We start from the raw sequence: 18,992 nt of genomic DNA on the forward strand, positions 1-18,992 counted from the left end.
CAGAAAAGTGCAACTAAGAGGTGGTACTGATTACTATATTTGATGTGGCATACTTTAAAAACATTTTCGTTTAAAAAAGACTTTTTATAAAGTGCTATATAGAGAGAGATTATTCTACAAGTGTTGCTGGAGTTTTGACCTATTCCTAAGAATGGAGTCGTCTTCAAAATAACTGACAACAAGCAGAGATCAATGCAGCTGTTCAGGTTGCTGTACTTATAGAAATTAAAGCTCTTGAAATCGGTAAACAACATTTCTTTGACCAACCAAAAATGTTAAAGCTCAAGATCTATATTTTTCATCATAAAAAAAGGATCCAATGATCACATGTATGTGAAAGATTTAGCTTGTAATGACAAACCAACAGAATTATCAGCTGACTCTGCAGTTTCCCCTTCAGCTCTACTGAGCATTTTAACATCTTTCAGCTCATTGTTGGCAGCATCTTCACTGTTTTCACTCTCGCCGCTCTCATCAGCATCATTTCCAGAAGCAGGCAGCTGTTTTCAGAGGAAATCTGAACTTCAGACTAAATAATGAAAACAAAATGGAAATTGAGTCTGATTACAACTCTAACATCAGACACCAAAACCTGTGTTCAGGGACTCGCCATGGACGGATAAACTGTTGTCTACCAACGCGCTCTAGTTTGTGTATTGATTAAATATCAGTTAATCACTCTGATGAAACCTATCGATGCTTACAGCTTACTGTTGCTGCTGAGATGCAGCCTCAGAGGTATTAGTCGGTGTCTTTTTCCACAGTCTTCATGCTAAGCTAGGCTAAACACATCCTGACTCAGCTTCATAATTAAAAATGCACAGACATGAGTTCGCCTCACTCTGGTAAAAGAAAGCAAATAAACATATTTTTTTCCAAAACTATTCCTTTGAGCAACACAGAGAGAAGCTGAAGCAGCCTGTTCTGTTGTGACCATCTGTCTCAGGTATCAAGTCAGAGCCTGTGGTGATTGATGGCAGAATGAAAGAGAGAATATGAACAGCAGAGACAGCAGAGAGGTAAAGGATTTGATGGAGTGAAGAGTTTAATATTTCACATTCTGACATTTTTCTCACTGTCTCGGTTAAATCCTTTCCTCCGTATGCCAGAGAATAAACAATAAAAAAAGTGCCCATTACTGACCCAGCGAGCTGGTTGTGAAAATACCTCCACTGTGTCTGTGTGTGTGTGTGTGTGTGTGTGTGTGTGTGTGTGTGTGTGTGTGTGTTTGTGTGTGTGTGTGTAATGCCCCGGAGGCATCTCGCCACATAATGTGCTTGTGTGGGTTTCCAAGTCTACCAATGTGCTGTTATTGTACCCCAGGAAGAAAATGTTCACATGTGGAAATAAAAAGCACTCAGAGAGCTCATATCTCCCTCAAGGCTGCACTCTCATCTAGATTTGTTATTGTATAGAAATGTGTGTCTGGATCCGCATCTAACCACGTCTAGTTATAGACCATCTTTGAGTATCTGCAAGATTATTCAAATATGAGAGTGCATTTTCAAAAAATACCAATTTTCACACCATTAGGATTTAGCTAACAGTGTGGCTCTTTACAGTGGATTGAATTCTATTGAGGTTTTTGATATATCCTGCTAACAATAGTTACGTTTCCATTTGAATGTTTTACAGGTTTTAAGTGAATTTCTGAGCTTTCCATTAACAACCTTTATGCAAATATATTCAAGAATCAAGCATCAGTTATTCAGGTACATCATAAACTTTTATTGTTGCTTCCAACCACAAATCAATTTGTGTTTTTTAATGAATTAATTTGTCTCCTCTGATCCACATGTGTCCAGTGTAGGAGTGGACAACATGGATAAAATCATCTATTACAGTATATGTGATTTTATATTGTAATATTGATTTATATCCTGTTGAGGTACATTTTCTGGAAAGTCAATTTAAAACATTTTAGGATGGATAGAATAAACATACAGATGTGTTTTTTCAGCTAATCCAACAAATTAAATACCTGACAAATCAAGATACTTTAAAAAACTGGTGCAGAAATCATAAAAACTCCAACTAATAACCATAAATAGTCCTGATTTATTTATTTAACTTCATACCCACAATGGTCTGAGATATTAAAGGAGAGTTACCACATTATGAATGGCGTGGTAAAATCTCCTACCTACAACTAGCACTATTGTGCTTTTTACTCAGTCACTACTGTGATTGTGAAAGTCTGACGTGCAGCAAGAACCCTGATCTGGAATTGAAATGTGGAAAGTTTTCACCGCAGTAATCGTTTTATCTTTTTTTGTGATGATTGCAGCATAAACAGTAGAAATTCAGTGTTCAAGTTACAAAGTAATCCACCAGGAATGTGCGATTGTCTGTATTTGAGACATTTGTTTCACAACAGCCTTTATCACATCCAAGTATAAACATTTTTTTTTTTTGCAATGTTTTTCCTTCTTTTTTAAATTTCAGACACTTCCACTCAGCTCTTGTTATGCACATATTCAAAATTCACTTAAAAACTGGTGGATAGAAACATAAAAAATGCAGACAGACAAACAACGACCAAAAGCATCACCTCGCTGCCAACGAAGCTAATATCTGAATGATGAAACTCCATCATAAAGTCAGGATAATGAAGCATAAAAAGACTCAGTTTGATCCTTTACTGTCTTAGTGTGTCTATTATACACACAGTTTATATTTTATTTGTTTTAGCGTCAGTATTTCTATGATAATAACAGCTTATATGATGTATTATCCTGTATATTGCCAGTTCAGACTGACACCTTGTTGCCAGTTTAAATGATAAAACCATCAGCGTGCATCGGTTTTTTTCTCTTTATATTCCCAAAGGACTGTGTAGTGACTAACTGTCAAACAAACCATGCATAAACTGTAGTTTATTTTTGATAATGAATAATAACTAATCTTTGTGCTCACCATGATAAACAATATCATCATACATACATACATTAAGGAATGCTGCAGGGGTGTCCTACATATCTTCTGGCTCTCAAGAGAGGAAATAATCAAAATAATCCAATGATCTGTTTTTATGGAAAATAACTGACTGAGTGTGAGATATTGTATGTTGCTTGTTGTGTGGAGTCGACCACCAGTGGTTCAGTTGTAATAATACTCATGTTACCATGTCAAAACATTAGAGCATCTCAGCTGCAGGACTGTGAAGTTACCTGTCGTCCAGCAGCGGCAGAGCCTTGCGACATGCTGCCGGGGCTGTTGGAGTACTTGTTTTTCTGGAGATCCATGAGGGCGTCTCGTTGGCGCTCGATGTCGGCCTTGTGGATGCTGTTCAGGGCCTCCAGGCTCTTGGCGGCCACGGAGTTGTGCCGGCGGTCCAGCGAGGATGACGTGAACCCCCCGTTGCTGTTGTCGGGGAACCGCCGGGCCCCGCGGCCGCCGCCGCCGGCAGCCAGGGTGTGGTAATCCCGCGGGAACTCGGCATCACCGGCAGAGATCATGGGACCCTTTCTCTTCTCTCGACCTGCAGTGGGGGTGTAGGGACGGGGGGCGGGGGGGAGGATTTAAAGACAAGAGAGAGGGCCGGATAAGAAGTGGAGGAGTTAGCAGTGAGATAACTATAACATATATCAACTATGTCATATCAGATGATAAAATATCAAAATATTTGAGTTTATAGCAGGTTTATTATAGTGAGTTTATTGGAAAATAACATAACATTGTGCCTGTTTTACATTAACAGTAACAGTTACAGGAGGACACACAACATTAGACAATATTCCAACAACTAAAAAATAACATTTAGTTGTAGTCAGAGCAGGACTTTCAAGAGAAGAAGTTTATGAGAATAGCAAATATCCCCTTAAGATTAAAATCGACTGCCGAACAGCAACATTTTTAATCCAAGATACAACCAAACTCACATTATATCTTTTTAACAACCCTGTTTGCTTATTGTTTGTCTCTTAGATTTGATTCAATGCAGAGCTTTTTGACAGATAAATATAAATTCTCAAAGCATCATAAAATGCACCTCCGAGGAGTGGAAATGGTTCCTGCTTGCAACCACGACAATTTAAAGTCTCCCGAATAAACACTCAAGGCAACAAATTGTTCATTGTGATGGATTACACATAGCAGCGGGCTTCAAGTCACTGCAAGTTCATTTCCATAGCTTACTGAAACAAACAGAAGCAATGGCCGCCTGAAAGATGGAAAATCAATGTAGAAACATAAAAAAATGGTCAGCAATAATGTTAAGTATACATGATTTATAGTCAAGAGGAGATAGAATGGATAACCAGATGTGTTGTGGTGCTTTAACTTGTTCATTACACTGTAAATAAGAGATAAGTTAAGTGCTAATACAGCACACTGTATTGTGTAAACACACAGGAGTTAATAGGTTAGACCTTGAGGCATGTGAAGTGAGCAGCAGTGAGAGTGTGACAACAATGCTCCAGCAATAACATCCCTGCACTGATTCTGTCCTTGAGCATCCTTGCACAGTATATTAATGTCTAGAAAGAACACTGTTCTCCTTGTTTGTCTCTTGTTTCTCCCTAAACACGCATACACGCACAGTGACACAGTCCTATTGTTCTCTACACAAACACACACGCATATGAGGACAATACAAAAACACAAACACACCTCTAGCAATAAACCCCCTGTGAGAACAGCTGTAACATCTGTCTATTCCAACAATTGCAACTACTCTGGAAACCCTGAGGAAAGAAAAAAAAAACAGTTGAACAGCAACATCCCCTGTTGTTACAGCTTATGACAGCAGAGCTGTCTCACATATGTGTCAAAATCATTCAAGGAGCAGTGACATGAACGGAAAAGATGTCCTCTTGTATGGGGAATGGTTTACTGCCCCCTTGTGACCACTGACATATAAAGCACAGCCAACTTGGTGAGGGTGTATCAGGAAATGTGATCAATTAAGGGAACTGATCAGTTACAGAAAAAGCTTTACTTATTTGCACAAATTAAAATCATACAAATGACAGATTGAAATGACAGTGGAAAGGAACCTGCAGCGAGAGGATAAAACCCCCTGAAGAGCTTTCTGTTCTATAGGTTGAAACATAAAAATCACTAAATTATTTGTGTTTTTTACATGCTCTGTAGGACTTTATTACCTTCTTCATATAAAGAAGCTGATTGGTCAGAAGTTGAATGTGAAGCCACTCCTTACAAAGCTCAGTGTACAAAACCAGAACACACAGTAAACATGTCAACAGTGTATGCGTGCACACACAGACCCGCTCTGGTAATTTTACCTCACAGGTTGTGAATACAGGCTTGTAGCCTGTAATTGAATGCACAGACCTGCAAAACAGATTTGCAGGCAGACACTGAAATGTTCAGCCTGTACGTATGAATATGTGCAAGGTTGCAGCACAGAATTTACAGGTACAAACATACAGTAAGAGATAAAAAACCCTGTTTTCAAGCACAGCTTTCTGAACTCTGTAATAGTCCATAGTGTTAGTGCAGATTAGACGACTGACTGTTGAATTTGGTTGAAAATAAGACTGAATTCTATCTTGTAGATTAAAGTAGACTTTTGGAAAGCATTAATATCTTTAATTGTTTCTGAAAAAGTTTCTGAACTAAAAGTAATTTTTGAAGAACTTTCTGAAGGTTTGTACTTTCTATGTTGCAGTATAAAAAGTAAGCAGATGATATGAAAAAAGACATGTCATGATACCTATATATTTAATTACTTTTTTGACATCATCAGTGTCTTTAAATTAATTTTCTTGGTCTAGAATACAGCAGATAAGACACTGACATCAGAGACACTTCTCAGGTACTTAACCTTCACTACACAGTTATAACTAGAATAGAAATAATGTACGTATAGACACACAGACACAGTAAATATAGCGTATGCTCTCACATGCTGTGTACAACAAGCTTCTTATTTCCCATTCACATTTGTGTTGGTTGTTTCTTTTAGCTGCAAACTATTAATTACATGACCTGTAGTGTTCGGCAGAAAGAGTCTACAGTCATTATTGATCTGTGCAATAAAGGTCCTATAAGAAGCACTGAAGCAAGACCTTAAACTCATTAGTTTGAAGTTAAGAAACTTGATAAAACGTGCACAACAAGTTACAGCATACACTATACACTTACAGCATATAATAACAGCACATTGCACTGGGTGAGCACTAGACTTTATTGCCATTGATATATTTAATTATCTAATGAGAAACTGGCTCTTGAATTGCATGTATACGTGGATACATCTATGCGGCATATTTATAAAAAGCAAGAGAGTAGCTTTGTTTTCAGATGTGCGGGGGTGCAAAATGAAATCAAAGGTTTTTCACCAAACAGAGTTTCATTCATTTCATTTTAAATAACAGCAGCATGAACAACATACATTCGTTTTTATTCGCTCCCGAGAAGCTGAGATGTTGCTCCTTTGAGGATTCAGCCTAACAACAGCAATATTTGCGGCGGCGGCAAAGTCTCGCTCAGCGATAGAAGAAGAGGTGTTTGAGTTGGTCACAGATGTAAATATTCTGAAAGGAGTGAAGCTGCATGCTGGTGTGTATCCATGGTAGGGGGGGGGGGGGGATGAGAGTTATAAAACAGAGAGGGGCACTGGGACAGACGGAGGGAACATCTAGACAAGGGCTTGTCACTTTAATTTATGTGAAGCCTCAAGCAAACCCCTACAATGTGGGGGGGGGGGGGGTATGTGGGACAAAGAGAAGCTATATTTTACCATGAGAAGCGCTGCTGGTCATCTGATGCAATACCTGCTGGGTTTTACTGTTCAGGTCTTCTTAAAAACTACTGTGATGATGTCTGCAAAAAACATCTGTCCTACAGTCTCATTAGATTTTCCCTCAACTATGAACTAAATGACATCTTGCTCAGTGGGAGCTCACTAATAATTGATAGATTATTACCTTTTTGTCTAGCATAGATATTCCTCATTTGTCTTTATTATTAAACTATGAAATATTGGCCCCATATATTGTGTAATATTGGGGTATCTACTCAATATTTCTTGAATAAATCCATTGCTTTAGTATTTGTCTTCAATAGAGCTGCAAAGATTAGTCGATAATACTCAATCAATGGGAACTTAATCGGCAACTATTTTGATAATTTATAATCTTTTAAAGAAAGTTCCAGCTTCTTACATGTGAATATTTTCACATTTCCTTAGTTCTATATGATAATAAACTGGATATCTTTGGGTTATAGATTGTTGATTGACACAAAACAAAACGTTTTAGGTTGCATCCTTGTCTTTGGGAAACAGAGATCGACACTTTTCACTATTTTCTGACATTTTATAGACCACAAGACTCGTTTTTCATGGATGTTTGGACTAGGGATGAGCAGAGGGCCCAGTATTTGTATTTGTATTTGTTGAGGCAGCAAAATTATTTGTATTTGTATTTGTATTCGAATAAAAGTAGAAAGAGGTTTAAAAATCCTGTTTTCATTTTCATTACGCTTTTAATTTTAGAAAATTAAAGTGTAATAATAAGTGTTCATGAAGTGTTCCCTTGGGAGCAAATCATAAAGGATCTGACTGACTATTAAAATAAATCCTTCTCTAACTGTGTCAGGTGTGATTTGAGTCCTTTTTTTTTGATTGGTTGTTTGGACCTGTGGCTTGTGTATAAAGAGGATGTTGCTTCCTATGTTTTTGGGACATTTTTTGATCACAGATTTAAATAATTCAACTTTGCTCCTAGAGTCACTTTTTTTTAAATAATAGCGTCTCTTGACATGTAACACTTTACATACTTAAATCTGTTTATTTCATACTAACCTATTCTGGCCTTGAATGTCTACTCTAATCTTCTTTGTATATACTCGACTTGAGGCTCTTACTGCACACAAAGCCCAAACCAGCGAATATTACATGTCTTGTGTCTTTTGTTTTTTTTCCTCTTAACTCCACCATGTCATTATTGCTCCTGGTGGTAGTTAATGGGCTGCCACCTCCTCCCAGTTTGCTCCTGGCTCCCCCTCTGTTATTATAGCTCTGCCACTGCTAACAGCGCTACTAGTCCAGCTGATGAATTACCTTTTAATTTTCATATTTAACTCGCACTGTTGAATCTTTAACCGTGATGTTGTCGCCATCAGGAAGATTTCAGCTTCACTCGTGTGTACGTGGGCACTTTTGCACACGAATACCGCCTGCAAACATGTGAATAAGCCTGAATAATGCTACTCTACACCACTTGTAAGGGTCATCTGGTGGCTAAAACTCAGGCATACTGAAACAATTTAATTACAAACTTGTGTCAAAATTATAACCTGAACCTAATGCGGAAAAAATCTGCAGTTTCAATCACTGTCTCCAGGTGTTAATAACTCAAACACATAAAATAAAATGTGTGTTCGTCCCTCTCACAGTCACACACACTTGTAAAATGCACCATGCTGGCCTATCCACATGATTCATTATTCTGTGTTCATTATAGCTGAGGGGAGACTAAAAACCAAGTGAGTGATGGTCATTGTGCCACTGATACCATATTTCAGCTGTCCGGGACACAGTCCAAAAGGCTGCTGACGACCACGTCCAAACATTTCTCATTACAAGGCTGAGAGTGTGTGTGTGTGTGATGGTGGTACAACCCCAGCCACTGTTGGCCGGGGTCTGACAGAGGCCATTTGTTAGTTTTATGGTTTCATCGGGCTGAGGTCTAATCATTTATACTCGTCTGTGCCTCAACTCAGATTGACTTCAAATTATTTTCTTCTTGAGTGTTTGATTTGGAAGCGAAGGTGGTTTGTCGGAGGGTGGATGCAGGAGAACAGAGTACGCACACTGCTGATGGCTGCATGTATGATACTGCATAGTGTATATCGTCCTTTCTATAGTGGTCCTTGAATTAACCATGAGACAGAAGCTGTGGTCCAATGTTACAACACACTGTGAATCCAGATAGTCGTCAACATGCACGCTGCAGAGTTACTTAGACAAATTCATGTAAATTTACTGTATTTAATGCTGAAACTACTTCATTAAAAACGTTTCTTAATCTCTTCCACTCCTGCCCGCCTACCATAGACCCATTTTTGGAGGGGACAGGGGATGTTTGGGGGGAGATAACAGGTCAACAGTATATCGCACATAGAAGTGGTAAACATCATCTGAAAGCTGGTAGCCTGAAGATTAATTTGAGATGCAGTGTGTGTCAAGTATTTCTAGTAATAAATCTGTAATGAACACTGTGTTTTGGTGTGTATAAAGGCTTAGAACATTAGGATAGAAAAAGTCATGCTGTGATTTGGTATCAAAAACTTTTGACTTTGAAGATTTCTGTGATAATTGCATTTTCCACGACTGGATAGCAAGCACTTCTGCTCAGAAACCTCCTTATTGTCAATATACCTCAATATACATCCTCTGAATGCCCTCAGTCTCTAGTTTGTGGTTGTAAAGTTTCATGAGGCTGTGATTATCCTAGAGGTCACAATAGGTCATTTTAAACAGCGAGGTCAAGTCTCAGAAAACAGTCTCACTACAATGAAATGGCTACTGTGGAAACAAACATCATCACACATGAATACAATGGGCTCATTGAATCCACAAGAGCCTCAGCTTTCCAGTCAGACCAAATTTATGCAATTCCACTGTTTAGGGACCCCAGTGTGCAGATATATTCAAATACACCATTTTTAGAATAGGCGAAAATAACACATTCATACTGCATGGAAAAAACTGCATGTTTTTTGCACAAAACTGCATAGGATTAGCATAAAGTGGGCATGTCTGTCAAGGGGAGACTTGTTGGTAAGCATAAAACCCATTTATGTTCAGATATCTTGAGGTCAGAAGTCAAGGGTCCCCTTTGAAAGAAATGGCCGTGCTAGTTTTTCCCTTGCCTTTGGAGTGTTATTTAGCCCCCTTCTCAACAAGCTAGCATGACATGGCTGGTACCAGTTGATTCCTTAGGTCGCCTACTTTCATAAGATACCAGTATCACTGTAGCTTTAAAAGTTAGCCCACTACAGCCTCTGAAATACAGTAATGCCACCTGCATACCGTGTCCTTGGGGAGTGGAAGAGGTTAACAAGCACATATTCTGCACATTTCCAGGTCTATATTTATATTCTGCGGCTCTACTGGAATATTTTTGCATGATTTACTGCTCAAACAAACTCCTTATTTATCGTATACTGGCCCTTTATGCAGCCCCTCAGTTCAGCCTCTGTCTGAAGCAGGCTGTTTTAGCTCCTGTCTCTTCAAGACCCCCCCTCCCAATGAGCCCACTCTGTTCTGATTGGCCAACTTTTGGAAGTTGCATCTCAGCCGACTTCCGGCGGCTCGGGAGGCTACGTCAACAAACCATTAAACAAACTACAGTAGTTGGATTTCACAACTTTATCTCATTTTTTACTCAAAATGTCAACTTCTCAAATACATCTGGACATTTTCGAGCTGAAATTGGATCCGTTATATGAGTGGACAACGTGAACAACACAGGGAAAAACCCTAGCAACAACCTTAGCAACAACCTTAGCAACAACCTTAGCAACAACGGATGGCCATTTATGTGCATGTGCGATGACATAGAAAAAACGTTGCAACAAAATGTTCAAAGCAGGCTGAAGCCCTGACTTTTGACTTGCAGGGAGCATTTTTACATACGTTAACCTCAAGTTATAAGTAACTTTGACCATGTTTAGCATCTGAATTCATGACAGTATATACAGTAACAGAAAACCACAAAAAAGCATAATATGTCCCCTTTAATGTTGTATCATAAATTATAAAACATTACTATAAAACAAGGATATCAGCTGATATACTGTTATTGTATTTTTTAAACTCATATACTGATATTGATAGTGATCAAAACCTCAGTATCAGTCTGGATATACAGTTCATCAGTCCTCAGTTTGCTTATTAATAATGTTTTTTAGACCTGCAATGATTAACTATTTCATTGTTTTTCACTCATTTCAGCCTTCTAAGTACTATTTATCAATGATTTTTTTCTATTCTTATCTTATTTTGACTTTCATAACATTGTTACCTGGTTTTTCAGCATTGATGGAGCCTCGTTGTATTTCAGGCGGTCAGTTAATAATCTCATCACATGTTCCATACACCCTCCAATCATCAGTGTCCACCTCTCTTAATAGACGGTCTTTATAAACATCTAGCGCTCAATTTAATCTGCCTGCATCAACACTGAGCTCTGCCCTCGCTGCTACACACACAGCTGCCTGCATCACAATTTAACCTCCTCCGCCTCCCCAGCCTCCTCCTTTATTAGCATTCAGTTGTTTGTGATGCTGAATGTTTCTATTTAATATGTGTTCATGTTCGTCAATCGTTGAATATGTCAAGCTCTGATGGAGGGGGGTGGGGGTGTATGGGCAGAAATATGTGCCACTAGAAACTGAATTTGAATCATTTATATTTAAATTTGAATTGCAAGAACTGAATGAGGAAGTATATATATAGAGTTGAATTTAATAATAATAAAGTAATAATATTAGATTCAGCTTCAAGTTTATTGGAATTTAGTTCCAAACTAATACATTTCAAATGATGCTATTCAGACTCAGAGTTTTTCAATGCGATTACTCAAGTTAAACAATACAAATTCAAATTTTGGGTTTCAAATTCAGCGTTTTAATGCAATTATTCAAATTGAGCAATTTAATTTCCAATATCAATGATTCAAATTCAGTTTCTAGTGACATATTTCTGCTCATAGGAGTGTTTGTGAGCTCAGCGACAGTCTGTGTCAAGCTTGTTAGAGCCTCACATGAGCAGAGTCAAACCCCCAAACTAAGATGCATTTTGTTACAGTAATGGTTAAAATCTGGATGAGTGTCCTGACTGCACTTTATTTGTGTGTCTGATGTTTTATTGTCCTGGTCAGGTCTCCCTTGCAAAACAGGTGTCCCACCTCAGTGGGACTTATCTGCTCAAATAAAATCAATTAAAGTTTATCAGCAGCAATTTTGATAATCAATTAATCCAGTTTCAGCTTCGTAAATGTGTATATATTCTGGTTTTCTTAGTCAAAACTAGGAATTTAAAGACGTCACCTTGGACTCTTGGAAACATTTATTGTCATTTTACAATTAATTGAGAAAATAATCATAAGATAAACAGTTAAAATAATCATCATCTGCAGCCCTTCTGTCATTGATATTTCTGTCCTGAAATGTGAAGTTTTTTTTTTTTAAAGATTTCCTCCCTTCTGTCCTCCTATATGCGTCCCTGTCCCCCCCCCCCTCGCCACTGAATCATCCATTTATTCATGCTTTCATTTTTTTCATGATCTCAATCATATTCCAAGTTCCAGTCAGCGGCGTCCTCCCACCAGCTGGAACTGACTCCAATTCTATCACTGCCTTCTCTCTCTTCTCTCTCTCTCAGCCTCTCCATCATAGATTCTCTATTCACCAGAGACCGTTAATTACGAAGCAAGGCACTGTGGTAGGAGTGAGTGAAAGGAATACAAAAAAAATAAATGAAATAAAAAAATATGGTGCTCCTCCATCCACAAATTATAATATCCAGCTCTCCGGGGCACTCGAAAATTAAAATAAAACCCAAACAAGATCAGAACACCAACGCCGAGCGGGGCTATATTTGGAACAAGGTCTGCCTTTGCTGAATACAAAATTTCTCCAAACTGTTGCCGGCAGGGAGACGCTGGTTGAGGATCACAGAGAAGCGGCGTGCTGTTGTTATACTTAAAAAGCCTCATACATCAACCCTACAATCAACCATATTAAGAACCTTCCCTTTAGATAACATGTACATCAGCCTCTCCTACGTTTAACAGCCTCACTATTCACATGGTTGTATCTCTTGGAGCACAGATTTATAATTACAGTGATTATTGGTAGTAATTAGGGATGTGCAGAGGGCTCAGTATTTGTATTTGTATCTATATTTGTTGAGGCAGCAAAATTATTTGTATTTGTATTTCAATAAAAGTGGAAAGAGGCTTAAAAATCCTGTTTTTGTTTTTATTACGCTTTTAATTTTAGAAAATTAAAGTGTTACAATAAGTGTTCATGAATATTTTCATGTTTCCTTAGTTCTCTATGATAGTAAACTGGATATCTTTGGGTTATAGACTGTTGATTGACACAAAACAAAACGTTTTAGGTTGCATCTTCGTCTTTGGGAAACAGTGATCGACACTTTTCACCATTTTCTGACATTTTATAGACCACAAGACTCGTTTTTCATAAACGTTTGGACTAGCGATGTGCAGAGGGCCCAGTATTTGTATTTGTATCTGTATTTGTTGAGGCAGCAAAATTATTCGTATTTGTATTTGTATTCGAATAAAAGTGGAAAGAGGTTTAAAAATCCTGTTTTTGTTTTTATAACGCTTTTAATTTTAGAAAATTAAAATGTTACAATAAGTGTTCATGAAGTGTTCCCTTGGGAGCGCTTCATTTGTGTCAGTAGCTCAGCTTTATCTCTGGGGAACACCCCCAACTGCGGGAGTGATGTCCAAATTAGGAAATGTGCGTCATGTAGCAGGTGGATGTGACTCCCCTCGTTGAGACCTGCTGATAGACGTAACAGCGGAGCAGAGGAGAGAGACTGAGATAGCGATGTAACCGACCTGTGCGCTGGTATTTAACATGTTTTTTTTCCCTTCCCGAAAACAAATAATTTTTTAAATATTTGTATGAAACAAATATTTGTAAAAAAAACCCACTATTGGTGCTTTGCCGAATAACATATTTGTATTCAGGCACACCCCTTGTAGTAATAACAGTAGTATCCCTGTAATATGTTGTGTAATGATACTGATTTAACTCTTGGATGTAGAATTCTTATCTCGCTTTGACCTCTAGTTCAATTTTTGAGAGCTTCATAATTAATTTATAGCTGGAAGATTGATAAAAAAAAAAAAGAAAAAGTTATAGCCAATCTCAAATTACCAGAGTCAGTCCGGAGTTTTGAGCTCATAACACCAACCGGTTCTGCTTTGTCCGGCTCAAGAGTGTGTTGTCAATCTTCAGCCTACAGCTGCAGCATAAACAGGCCTGAAGGACACTTAACTCCCGACATCTTGTCTTCTCAAAAAGCCTCGGGCAACGTCGGCTCTCACTGATCCAGTGATAAGCGCCGATCGAGGGGGAGGGTAAGAGGTTGGGGAAAAAGTCAGAGCGAGTCTGAATACTGAGTAACAGTCAGAATATGTCAGAATATAAAAAAGTATTTATCTTATCCGTGTCTACATGTACGTGATGATGATGTATAACCAGCAGTGGAAGAAGTCAATCAGCAATTTGTATGAAAAGTATCAAAAGTAAAGTTCTCATTATGCAGATTGGCTTCTTTTACAGTGTTTTATTATTCTAGTATATTCTAGTGTTTGTTTTTAATAACTAACAAATCCATGTAACAGCCTTTTAATATCATAGTTCATCAATGTAGAGCCAATTTTATATACGTGGGGTAGATTAATGGTGCATCATGTTATACAAGTGTATCATGTTTTTTTATTATAAAAATAATAATAATACACTATTTATAAAATGTACAGCACCTTTCACACAATAACGCAGCTCAAAGTGCAAAACACATTTTTAAAAAGAAAAGAGTTAGAATATTAAAATATATTATTTTATGTAAAATCTTCATCTGAAAAGTAACTAAGTGGCAAATAAATAAATGTAGTGGAGTAAAAAGTACAACATTTCCCTCTGAAATGTAGTGGAGTAGAAATACAAATTACAAGTACCTCAAATTTGTACTGAAGTACTTGATTAAATGTACTGTTTATAGCGCAAGATGATATGATGTAAATCAATATTTTTCACCATTTTCTGACATTTTATAGACTAATCGATTAATTGAGAAAACAATCAACGGATTAATTGATACTGAAAATAACTATAAATGCAGCCTAGTTGAAATGAGGAATGTCAATAGTCACAGGTTATATAAGCTGTAATTAACACTAATTCTAAAAGTAGTAGAGTTGATGTCTGGACTCAGGTGAAGATCGTTTGTTGAAGGATAAAACAAATCTCTGATGTCACTCGACTATAGTGAGCGTGATGGTTTTTTTGCAATTCAGAAGGACCAACAGTGGTGAGTCTTGTCATTTTTTGGTAGTCCAAGACTTCCATGCATATCATACCAAGACTTTAAACTTTCCAAATAAACTGTTCTGCATCAAAACCTGCAGTATTTAGAACAAGCAGCTCATGAAGAGTAAATTATTCAGAAGTAAGCAGGCTGTAGCGGTCATCTCACTATATTTATTTCATGTCTTATGCTGCTCATCTCATTTTCAGGTTGAATCAACGGGTTGTGGTCATCAATTATAGAGTTAACGATTATTTTCTCTTTTAATCAATTAGTCATTCGGTCTAGAAAATGTCAGAAAATGGTGAAAAATGTCGATCACTGTCTCTCAAAGCCCAGGATGACGTCCTGATGCAAAGATATTCAGTTTATTAACAAGGAAGATTAAATCAATCAGAGAATTTTCTTTAAAAATGACTCAAAATGATTAATTGATTAAAAAATAGTTGAATAGTTGGATGGATTAACCGACTTATTGTTGCAGCTCTGATCATTTAAGTTGCCACAAAAAAACTGCAGTTTTTCTAGTTTATCAGCAAACAAAAGCTGATTACAGGTGAGTTTTAGTTCAAGTTTAGTGACTGAAAGATGTCGAACGATGTGATGATTTGATAAGGATTTAGAATCAATAAATGGATTCGATGCTGGAGTCAGATTATTTAAAGTGCTCCCACCCTCTCAACCCAGTGTGTGTGCATCCCAGACACACTGGATAAACATCAGTGCACCATGGAAACTTAATGTCCTCTGCTCTTCTGGGAAAGCATGCCCAGTTCATCACTCCATCCTCTCATATATCTCTCTCTCTCTCTCTCTCTCTCTCTCTCTCTCTCTCCTCCCACGCCTCCGCTTCCCCGTCCCTCTTCTACCCGCAAAAAAAAAAAAGCACAATGTGTATAACCGCCACTACGTCTTACATAACACTACATATGAATTTCAATACAGAGCTAATTATGGCATAAATATTCAACTCCCCGTGGTTAAAATCCCGAGCCTGGAGCCGACATACATACAGCGTTAGCGTGAATCACGAGGGAGTGAATGAGATGACACAATGGTGTGAAAGCACGCTTGGATGTTTTAAGCGTTACATTTCTGTTCCTATAGGAATAAATGACTCATTCAATGACCACTCACATGTGAATTTGAGCGGAAAAATAACCTTGATGACAATACTGAGGTTTGATAGTTTCCCAGAGCGCCTGAGTGTCTTCAGCTTTCAAGGTTTCTTATCTCTGAAAGCTACAAAACAAAGAGAGAGCGAAGCAAAAAAATGTCAGATGAGCAAATACAATATTTGATGGTATAGAGACATTCAGTCTGGCTCGTTGCGCAATCTGGTCAACGAGCAAAAGGTCATTTTGAGACGCTTGTGTCTATAAGAGCGACAGTATGGATCTTCGTCTTTTAGGGGAGAACGTTGTGTGCTCAGATTGACGAGATCATGATCTGCTCTCGTTTTTAATTTTCACAGTGAGTGGGATCAGGTTTTGAGCAGGAGAGCCTAAAGCGTCAGTAAACTGTAAATGATTTATGGAAAACACTAGAAGCTTTTCAGTGAGGTTTATGTTCTCTTAGATTCCCAGAACTGTGACTCAAAAAGTGGTGCTGGTGCTACTGGTGACCCTCTTTAAGATCATTTAATATAACCTGGCTTGTATCTGGTAATATTAAGCCTTTACAGACATTTTAAGAGATTTATTACTCTTTTAGAGCAATAGAATCAAATAGAATCAAATATAAGAGTTCTTTAATGTGCACCAGGGTGGAAAATTGTCTTCGGCTCACCAAACACATGAAGATGCATTTCACCTGATTCTTATAAGAGACAGTGAGGCAGTCAGTATAACACACATAGAGATTAAAATCAGTTCATGTCTGTGGTTTAAATCTCATCAGTCACTCAGCAGAGTTAATAATGTTATATTCTTAAATGTATTTTTAGGTGTCAGAGTCACTCTGTAGCGCCTCCTGGAGCTCAAAATAGAAGACGGCAGCTCTCTGCTAGGATACTCATCGCTTTCTTCTTCATCCTTTCTGGAAAAAGTTGAATCAATGACTTTCTGGGTTTGCCAACTATTCTGCTAACCTTTATGAGAGATTATTCTCAGGTTTGCAATTTAAGTTAAGGGAAGATGAAAAGTCAAAACACTCTCAACAAGAGCTTTGTACACATCAGTCGACTGATAATTGTGTTGCTGTATCCCAAACTTCTGTAGACATTTAGACTATGACTACAGTCTGGCACTTTCAACATACACATGAAACAACTACAGAAAACACGACCACATACACCGAAGAAGTCATTCAAGCTTCCTCAGGCTTTGGGCCTATAGATCAGGCACATTAGGTTCCTCTCTGGCTGACTTCCTGTTGAGAACATTGCATCAGTAATTGTTATTACTGCAGATTAATAGGCAACTAGTTTGGTTAGCTAGCAAATTGCCCCAGAAGTAGACCCCTGTGCATTTAGCTACAGCAGCTAATCCAGCAGGTTAATTACTGTGTTTACTTCAGGTCAGATTCAGATACAGTTTTTTAGAATAAGTCAGACTGAAGCTTATTTTCAACCCTTTCTCCTAGAAAAGGATTTATATGTTACGTCTAAATTGTTTTCTCATGTAAGTTGATTTGACAAACATAATAACTGCCTTCACTTCTGTTCACAGGCGACCTTTTTTTGAATGAATGACCTTCACATTTATTGACATCACTGAAGTCACTGAAGGTTCACATCATGAGACTCATTTGTGGTCACGTTGAAGCGACAAAAGCACTTTTGTTTAGCTTGGTGACAGATTTTGGTTTCAGTTAACTGTTAATAAACATGTTGGGCTTCAAATCCTTGCAGACTTGTTTCTGTATTAAAGCAAAACTACTTAAATAAGTGCTGCCAGAGTCTAAACATAACCATAAAAAATAATAATAATGTCATCACGAGTGAAAGAAATGTCACTGAACATTTTATTTGTATGGTCAATATCAACATTTTCTCATTATGTTGATAGAAAACATTCTGGCAACATCACATTTCCAACTAAACATATTTAATGTTGCAATTTCTTAGTATATAAACATGATTTCTAGGAGACAGAGTTGTTATATGACCCCAGAATGGACACAGTTAGGAGAATATTAAGACCCATTTAGAAAATCACTAATATTTTCCTTTTAAACTGTCCAGGCTGAACCTGTATCAGTCCCTTTACCATCTTTGTTGCTCTTTCAACTCAGCAGCGGGTCATTAACATGCTTTCATTTGCTGCCAAAGCCCCGCCAGCCTGTGTGTCTTTCCAGCAGTGACTCAGAAAGCCTGTAAGCGGCTGCTCACAGCTGGCCAGCCTCCGACTGCAGACATGTACGTCACTGTGCACGCTAACTGCAGTTACAGTCATCATACACCACGTAGCCACTATAAGCTAAACTTTTTTTAAATATGGTGGAAGGGAAATAAATGACGTGCCTCCTCTTCAAACAGTTAATTAACTTCTGATCTGAAGCTATTTATTAAAGTTTTTCTGAGTGTATTTGCATCTACTTGCACGCTGAGGACTGACGTGATGAGAAGGGAAGGCTTTAATAAAGCCAGGTACATTTATAGCATAAATAATCCCACATGATACATCCGTGTGACATTTATCCACCGTAGATGCTGTTACACGGTCAGTAAACATTGACATTTATCACTGTATCAACATTAGCCTAACGCACGTCACGATGCTTTCTTTCGGGTGTCATCACTGAGAATCTGTGCCAACCCGAGAACAAACCGCCGTGCAGATATCCCTAACATCACTGGGAGAAGATCTTCAATCTCTAGATCCATCTTCAAAGAGAATTTAGGACAGTCAGCGAGGGAAAAAAAAGTGACATGCCTTCATGACGAGGAGTGGGGGACTCTCACTTTACCCTCCTCTCTGATCCTCTAACTGGATCTATACTCAGT

The 18,992-nt window shown here is 38.0% G+C and overlaps 1 protein-coding gene across 9 annotated transcripts in view; it reads right to left on the bottom strand.

Moving 5' to 3' along the window:
• Positions 1 to 18,992, bottom strand: part of LOC122971463 (SRC kinase signaling inhibitor 1-like) — a 123,034-nt gene that overhangs the window by 66,713 nt on the left and 37,329 nt on the right. For all 9 annotated transcript variants that reach the window (XM_044338116.1, XM_044338115.1, XM_044338119.1 and 6 more), the window contains one exon: positions 3,171 to 3,481. In XM_044338116.1, the coding sequence (XP_044194051.1) occupies positions 3,171 to 3,458 (288 nt within the window). In that variant the 5' untranslated portion in view covers positions 3,459 to 3,481. The remainder of the gene's footprint in view (positions 1 to 3,170; positions 3,482 to 18,992) is intronic.

This window comes from Thunnus albacares, chromosome 20 (assembly GCF_914725855.1).
Source record: "Thunnus albacares chromosome 20, fThuAlb1.1, whole genome shotgun sequence".
In the NCBI taxonomy this organism is placed as follows: Eukaryota; Metazoa; Chordata; class Actinopteri; order Scombriformes; family Scombridae; genus Thunnus; species Thunnus albacares.